Raw genomic sequence first — 8,324 nt, 5'->3', positions numbered from 1 at the left:
CCCCCGTCCCCCCCGCCGCCATCCCCGCCACCTCCGCCCCCCGGTCAGTCAGTGAGGAACGGTAAAACACATACACACACGCACACACACACACACACAGACACACACACACACCGTGTGCAGCACTCTTCGCCTCCTTGTGCAGCTCTCTCAGCCCCCAATCTGAACCAATCTGAACAAACACGCCAGCGGACCTGATTTGAATATGATGATGATGATGATGATGATGATGATGATGATGATGATGATGATGATGATGATGATGATGATGATGATGATGATGATGATGATGATGATGATGATGATGATGATGATGATGATGATGATGATGATCTTGACTTGCCAGCTGCTTTTATGGCGCTTGGAAGCCGCCCGGTGTATCTTGTTACATCTGCAGGACCTAGAGAACTGCCCCAGCGAAGCCCCTACCTGAGCCGAGTCCAGGTTCCGGTAGTGTGGCTAACCCGGAATGGTCATCAGTGTGCCTGTTGTTGGAGCCTGCTCCTAACCCACCACCGCGAGGGGCCCCCCCCGATCCCTCTGTCATACATTCCCGCCCTTCCCATCCTAGCCTACCTGCCTACCCTAAGTTTACCTACCGACCCTACCTACCTACGTACCTACGTACACCTCGCCAGTGCACTCACCTTACCTACCCGCCCTTCCGCCCCTTCCCGCGGGCCCCTACATCCCGTTCCCCTCCTGGCCACCTGATCTCACCTCCCCACCCTCTCCCCCCTCTCCCCGGGTGACACCGCGCTTGGCCCCAACACCACCACACAGTCAAGGAGTTCCAGGCGTACAAGCTCAAAAAGTACATCTATATTTACTCCACTAAAAAGTACAGCTTCAACGAGGCAGAGACCTTCTGTTATGCCAAGGGGTACACACCCGTGCCGTACGAGAAACGTGAGCATCAAGGTAAGGCATCCAGCCTGCTCGGCCTGCGTTGGGCGCCACCACCAGGCGAATATGCGCAGGAATGCGCGGGCAGGCTGATATGCTGATGTGCGTTCTTGCATTCTTAGGTTTTAGGTTTTTTTCAGGGTTTTAGTGCTTTCGCCAGAACCTTACCAGATTCGTGGCCAGCATGTACTGTGGAAGCCCTTTCCGAAGGCCGCGCGAAGGTCTATGCATCGAGGTGCGCCTGAAGTGCGTTAAAGCAACGCTAGGTCCTCTTAATAAACAGCGGAGAGAATTAAGATGGGGCTTCGAAGGGGAAACACGAATAACAAAGATATCCACGTGCTGAATTCCTTTAATGTGCGCACATGAATGCATGTATGTGTGCGTGTACGTGTGTGTTTTACTCCCTCCCTCCCCAGAAGCGGTAAACGCGATCTGCTACGAGAGCGGTCGCGGCTGCTGGGTCGGTGGCCAGCAAGGCAACTACTGCGCCTACGTCGATCCAGACGGAAACGGCAGTGCCTACGCGCGCTACTGCGACGAAAAGCAGTACGTGCTGTGTTACGGTAAAATACCGTGATGATGGTGATGACCAGGGTGTGTCGCTAGTCGGTGTGTGTGCGTGTTTTAGTTATCAACCTGCATGCACGGATGTTAGGGACATAAGAACTACTACCGGAATGCGGATTGGGTTGCTCCGATCCCTAACATCCTAAAACCCTAAACGTTATGAAACCCTAAAACCCTAAAACCTTATGCGAAACGCTGATGTGCGTGATTTGAACGGAGTCTTATCTATCGTTTGCATTTAGGTTTAATGGTTTGCTTCCGCTGATTCAGCAATCTCAGTGGGGCGGTTGCAGGATGCAAGGGCCGAGCGGCGCTGAGATGGGATGTGGGGCTTTTGTTCCGGTTGGTTGGGTGGTTGGTAAAGCCACGCGAGAACGTTACCTTTGCTGTGAAGTGGTCCTGGCGATGTTCAATCCTAGCTGCTGCTGTTGAGGTAGGGCAGCAGGCGTATTAGGCAGTATGCAGAATGGGAGTGCGCATGCAGCAGCCGAATTCTGATGGCGAGCTTTTTTTTTGCGTTGCGGGCCTAACAGCGTCACAGCCCTTGTTTGACGACCGGCAATGAATAAATGAATGAATGCAGGGGTTGCCCTCATATATTAAGGGTTCAACGGTGCAATGGGTATGTATTGTATGTATGTATTGTATGTATGTATTGTATGTATGTATGTATGCAGAGGCCCTGGCTTCGGCCGGCGCCCGCTTACTACTTTCATGTTTTGTGATTAGCACATCCTTAACTAAAGGGTTTGTGATCCACGCAAGACAAAAATATGAATGCATGTGCTAGAAACAGATTAAAATGGACCAGCCGGCGGTGGACAGTGAGGTGACGCGCTGTGTATCAACTCCGTGGCTATACGCAGCCCACCTTACCTAGACCAAACGTTTGAATAATATTGGTGGGCGCTGTGTGTGCGGTGCGGTGCGGTGCACTCCCATCCATTGAAGTTTTGCATCCGGATTCTGCGCACGCTTTGTGTTGATGATGAAGATGACAGGGTGAGGTGATGATGATGATGACGACGATGATGATGACGATGTGTGTGGCTAGGCTGTGTGACCTGGTGGTGGCCTGATTAGGCTCCGCGGGTTTTGGCACGCTGCTAAGTTTGACAGCCGCCTGTTGCCATCTGGCAAAGCTACATTGCCGGGAGGGGCTCGCATAAGGCCACCTATAATTCAGGTGCCTGCTCCCCCCCGGGGCTCCTGTCGGTCGCTGACCGGGACAATCCGAGCAACCGAAGACTGGCCCCACGGCTTACTTTCAGGGCTTCTCAAGATACATACTTACACTTCCATTATAACATCGGCAAAACGCAGAGACAATGTAAAAGGATAAACACGCCATATACGTGTATTACTGGCACAGGGTGATCGATCCGGCACGTTAAATGGGTCACCAACGTTACCAACGACTTGCAAACAGGCGCATCCTGCAGGCACCCGAGCAGTGGCCATGCAGTGTCACTGCGACCATGTATGATGGATGATTGCCAACGAAATTGAATTGACAGCTGCGGACACCAGGTTTGCCGAGGAGAATTCCAGGCTACAATAGAGACACTCCGCAGCCCAGTGCATCAAAGGATGAATGAATGGTTTTGTAGCAAGCTACATTTACCTCAGTATATCTTTAAGCTATTAAAGCTTAATCACAGTAACGGTACGGTCCCGTAGTTACGAACCATACTCGTTAACTGTACGAACTCACCTTCTGTTGCGCTATCACAACCTAGCGTACGACATCTACACTACAGCAAGACTCCAGGAATGGAGATGGCGGCAGGTGGGCCGCATTTAAGCCACCCTGGTGAAGTGCTTCGGCCTCTTCCGGCCAGACACTTTCGTATCACTGTACTAGTGTTCGGAGTTCAAGACTCTGCTGTCACCGTTCTCATCGTATATCTTCGAGCTCCGACTTTCCGTATTGCTTCTCGCTTCTAACGCTTAGCCGTCCTTCGTGGTCGAGGCCCTCTCCTCCCACGGCCTTGCAACCCAACACTTCCGCTGAAACGCCTAAGGTAAGGGACGGCTGTTACAGGTTTCACGTACGGCGGGGGCTGGCCATTGTACGATCATACCGCGACAGCCTTAGGAGAACCAAGATTGGTGACGCCTTGGTGACGTCACAACAGTACGATTAGCAGACATATTTAACTCCCGGGTGGCTTCTTCATTCGACCCGCCTCAACAACACCCCCACGTGCCCCTGCCAAGCCTTTGAGAGCCTTATTACTTTTTCCGCTTGGTGGTAATCTTGGTGGATGCTAGTACGAGTGCCCAAAGCTTCTCCCCTTAGAGGTGCTCCAAGGCGCTCCAAGGCGCGGGAGTGTCTCAGGTTGCTTGGGGCTGTTCGGGCGGTAGCGCGGGGCTCAAGGCCTTACTAGGCACCGTACAAGGTCTTTCTTAGGGTTTCTTTCTAAACACCACTTAGGTGTGGGCCTTATCATCACACCGGTGTTCTGCTAGTCGGATCCAAGGTAAATTCAACAATACTCTTTGCCGGGCAGGCGTCTGTCCGTGCCTCAGCTTACGGTTTCCAGTAGTACATGTTTTTCCCCCAGTCCCCCCTTACAGCAATGAACCGGCAGGCAGGCAGCAGCTTTCTACACCCAACACCAATAGAGTGGGTTGGGCTGGGATAAGAGTATCAACGCACCGTGCGGGCCATACATGCCTGCAGCCGGTAACGCACATACATGCTTGCAGGGCCTTGGCTCCTCTCCAGGCTCTCCTCCTTGCCATTGAAATAGCGTGTGGGTGGGGGAAGCACCGCCGGTGAATCAGACAAACCTATTGTAACGTCATTGATTAGCAGCTTCTTGGAATATGGAAAGAAGAATGATGCAGCCTCCTGCAGCCTCTACGGGCCTGTGCATGTGCTGGTTCTGGTGTAGGTGGTTGAACCTTGAGTCGTACTTAGGGTAATGAACCACCTAATCGCCCAGCAAGGAAGCTGACACCTTCAACTTGCCAATGGGCGCCATCGGACACAACGCAGTGGGCGGCCAGCAAAGAAGTCGGGACCCAACGCGCAGAGATGGACCGTACGCATAGTTGTGAACCACGCTGGGAGAACCCCATTTTTTTAAGATCTTGATCCGTACCTCAACTGTTTTTATGTGCAGCGAAGGAGCTACAGGTCTGTGCACGTGGGTAGGTCGCTGTTTGCGTGTGAGGCAAATGGTCGTTTGATTGCGCCCGCTCTACATATATTGAACTACACCGCACGGAAAGTGTGGCGTCACAGCTTTCAGCAGCACTTTCGCTAGTCTTAAAGCTGTGCACATGCTTATGGTATGTCCCGTGTATAGGTGTAACTGGACTGAGCCGTGCTGTTGCTCGCGCAAAAATAGCTTGGTCCGCTCGGGGCGGTAGATGCGCGGAAGATTTCAACGGCGTTTACTCAACAGAGAGTTCCGGTATCTAGCGTTTTTGCTTATTGACCATGAAATTTATTGTAATTATGTTAAGCGTCGGGCATTCCGTCTGCATTGTAAATCGGTTGCGGTTTGCGATGCCGTTCCCATGTACTGTAGTCGCAACGGGTTGCGGGTGTTGCATTTTGGGGCACGCTTTCCAAAATCCAGTCCTAGTTTATACAGGATGCAATTGCTTGGGCGCCGTGTCTCGAAAATTTTTTAAGTGGCGCACAAATTTGGGCAGGAGGTCGGCAAATAAGGCGGGTCCTGCGGGTCCGTACCACAGTACCCGAGAACCGAAATTCGGCTGCGGGTCCCTAATGACCAAAATTTGACCAAAAGACGTGGTTTGCAGCCTCTATCGCGGCCCGTAGGGCCGCCCGCTGGTGTGTTTGACTTTGGATTTTTCTTAGGTTTACTGACCAAAATTATGCCCTCCCGCAGCCGTAAAAAACGATTTGCTGACCTCAGGTCCTCTGCCCTCCCCCATCTTTGCCACCTGCAGGAATCAGAGCTATCTCGGATTAAGCCCGCAAAAAAGATACAAACCTGTTAACTCTCTAACCGTTAACATTTATGCGTAACTGTTATAAAAACACGTTTGCGGCTTCTTTGCAGGCATTTTCCTTACGTTTCGGTTGTCCAACACACACAAAATTGGCATTCACACAAATCAACGGGCAAGGCAGAGGCTAAAATTACGGGTCACAGTGTTCCCATAACCCGTTGGGACTGTTGTAGAACGATTTCCCTGAAGCAATCGTCCGCCTTGGATCCAGCACATAGAAGAACGATTACGGCCGTACATCACAACCCAGCAACAAATAACGACCAAGAGGGGGGAGAGAAAGAGGGAAGGAGACGACCACCAATCACCAGCCAGTCAGCAGCGGACAGCAAACACCAATCCTCTCTCTACCTTGGACGGCTGATATTTGTATATAGCCAGGATTTTACTGCATTTGGTGGGTCACTTGCACCTCCAGTTACAAAAGAATGTTGGATGTGGGTTTACTTCGGGATCACACACTTCCGAGTCACGCACCAGAATCGGTCCATCCATCCACCCATCCTGGATACACGCTAGCCGACTGGATCACATCATTTTCCAACTAAGATAATCAATTGGATCACACGATTTCCACTTCCTCCATTGCAATCGGATCACGGCCAGCTACGGTACTACTTCCCGCCCAAGTTAGTGGCTATGCCCAGCTCTCTCCGGCTTCATGTTCCGTACAGTCAACCAGCAGTACCTGCCCATCCGGGGTTCGGGGTTCCTTGATCTCCTGCTGCCTCCCGCCTGGTGGGCTGCCTCCTCCCCCTATAGATACCTCGGTACCTCTGTACCCCGCGAGTTAAGGGGAGTAGAGCCCCGTCTAGTTTCTGTGTCATGTTCGACAGCCGCCCCACGACGACCACCCGGTAGGTATTTCCCCACAGGACGCGACCGTGACCCACAGGACGCGACCGTGACCCACAGGACGCGACCGTGACCCACAGGACGCGACCGTGACCCACAGGACGCGACCGTGACCCACAGGACGCGACCGTGACCCACAGGACGCGACCGTGACCCACAGGACGCGACCGTGACCCACAGGACGCGACCGTGACCCACAGGACGCGACCGTGACCCACAGGACGCGACCGTGACCCACAGGACGCGACCGTGACCCACACATATGTTGGCTTAAAGGTCACCCGCAGCCCGGCGGCCTGAGGGGTAATCGAACACCAATTATGCAATTATCACAGCCATCGCCTGTCCCGCGAGTCAGCTCCCATTTACCCGTCGAGCAAGCCGAAACATAACCCCTGATGGATTTGTCATTGGTGGTACGCGCTCATTACGGCAATTTACCGTAACACAGCGCGTACTGCTTTTCATTGCAGTAGCGTGCGTAGGAGCTGCCGTTGCCGTCTGGATCGACGTAAGCGCAGTAGCCGCCTTCTTTGCCGTTGACCCAGCAGCCGCGACCGCTCTCGTAGCAGAGTGGAATCGTCGCCTCTGTCGAGGGGCGGCCACAGCGTTGCGTTGCCCCATTACATTCATGATAGCGGTGTAAACAGGTTTCTTATGCGGTGTCGGCTCACATACATGTATTCTTACACACACACACACACACCACACACACACACCACACACACACACTCGGGAAAACCAAATTGATAGGCGCATGTGTGCTACGTGTGCATTTCAGCACATACATATCTACAGAAAAACACGCACGCACGAAGTCCTGGTTCCAAAATGGAAAGGCAAGTCGATGGCCGTGTAACCCCCCCGTGAACAAAAAAGAGAAACAAAATAAGGAGGAAACCCCGCAATATGATGAAAAGTGGGGCTGTCTGTGCATTCTTTGTTATGTACCGTTACCCCAGGTAGTTGATCTAAGCCAAGGAAGCAAGGAAGCCAGGCATCTCATATGCTGTTCCGTTAGCTGGCTCCTCCGTACCTTTGTGTATGAGTTTGTCTAATTTCTCGTACGGTACGAGTACGTAGCCCTTGGACAAGCAGAAGATCTCAGCCTCGTCGTAGGTGTACTTCCTTGTGGAGAAGATGTACAGCTTCTTTTTCTTCTCGATCTTGTACGCCTGGAACTCCTTGACTGTGTGTTGGGGGGTGAAGCGGGTGTATGGCCGTGTGTGTAAGAGGAGGAGAGAGAGAGAGAGAGAGAGAGAGAGAGAGAGAGAGAGAGAGAGAGAGAGAGAGAGAGAGAGAGAGAGAAAAAGGGGGGGGGACAGGGTCGTGACAGGGGAGGGGAGGGGATTACCAGGGTTTTGAAAGGGGAGGGGAGGGGATTACCAGGGTTTTGAGAGGGGAGGTTGGCAGCTCAGATGCGGTGGCGGGTGGGGAAGACGGACAGGCAGGAAGACCATGCTGCAAGTTAGGCAATAATCGCCTGCTCTCTAGGTAGGTTTTTACGGCGGAAAGGGTAGGTGGTGCTAGGGCAACAAAACCAGTAATCAACCACTACTGGAACAGCACCATCCTCAGCCTCATCGTCATCTTCCTCCTCATCGTAATATTCAAATCAGGTCCGCTGGCGTGTTGTTCAGGTTTGTCCAGATTGGGGGCTGAGAGAGCTGCACAAGGAGGCGAAGAGTGCTGCACACGGTGTGTGTGTGTGTGTGTGCGTGTGTGTGTGTGTGTTTTACCGTTCCTCATTGACTGACCGGGGGGCGGAGGTGGCGGGGATGGCGGCGGTGGGGACGGGGGCGGCTTCTTCTGCAACCAGCCATTGAAGGGGCAGCGGGGCAACGCAACACGAGGAAGTGATAACTCAGATGACTGCGACTCGATCTCGGTATTTCCTGAATATACGTCTTCTAAGCTATTTGCCAGTTCTCAACGGAAGCCGCAGCTATCTAGGAACATTGTACCATACGTGTTTGGCTTTGTGCGTACCTTGGGTGGAG

General features: G+C 52.8%; 2 protein-coding genes across 2 annotated transcripts in view; one reads left to right on the top strand and one right to left on the bottom strand.

The window, feature by feature from the left end:
* The window catches only part of VOLCADRAFT_90722 (uncharacterized protein), a gene marked incomplete at both ends in the record, with an annotated part of 3,426 nt that extends 1,940 nt beyond the window's left edge, over positions 1–1,486 (top strand). The window contains 3 exons of the mRNA XM_002950346.1: positions 49–61; positions 784–921; positions 1,326–1,486. Of these exons, the coding sequence (XP_002950392.1) occupies positions 49–61; positions 784–921; positions 1,326–1,486 (312 nt within the window). The remainder of the gene's footprint in view (positions 1–48; positions 62–783; positions 922–1,325) is intronic.
* A 5,265-nt stretch (positions 1,487–6,751) lies between these two features.
* VOLCADRAFT_90721 (uncharacterized protein) overlaps positions 6,752–8,324 on the bottom strand; it is a gene marked incomplete at both ends in the record, with an annotated part of 4,924 nt that continues 3,351 nt past the window's right edge. Inside the window, 3 exons of the mRNA XM_002950221.1 lie at positions 6,752–6,912; positions 7,361–7,513; positions 8,082–8,133. Coding sequence (XP_002950267.1) covers positions 6,752–6,912; positions 7,361–7,513; positions 8,082–8,133 — 366 coding nt within the window. The remainder of the gene's footprint in view (positions 6,913–7,360; positions 7,514–8,081; positions 8,134–8,324) is intronic.

Source organism: Volvox carteri (assembly GCF_000143455.1).
Source record: "Volvox carteri f. nagariensis unplaced genomic scaffold VOLCAscaffold_18, whole genome shotgun sequence".
NCBI classification, from domain to species: domain Eukaryota; kingdom Viridiplantae; phylum Chlorophyta; class Chlorophyceae; order Chlamydomonadales; family Volvocaceae; genus Volvox; species Volvox carteri.
The sequence above is the reverse complement of the archived record's forward strand: the minus strand, read 5'-3'. Positions and strand labels throughout refer to the sequence as shown.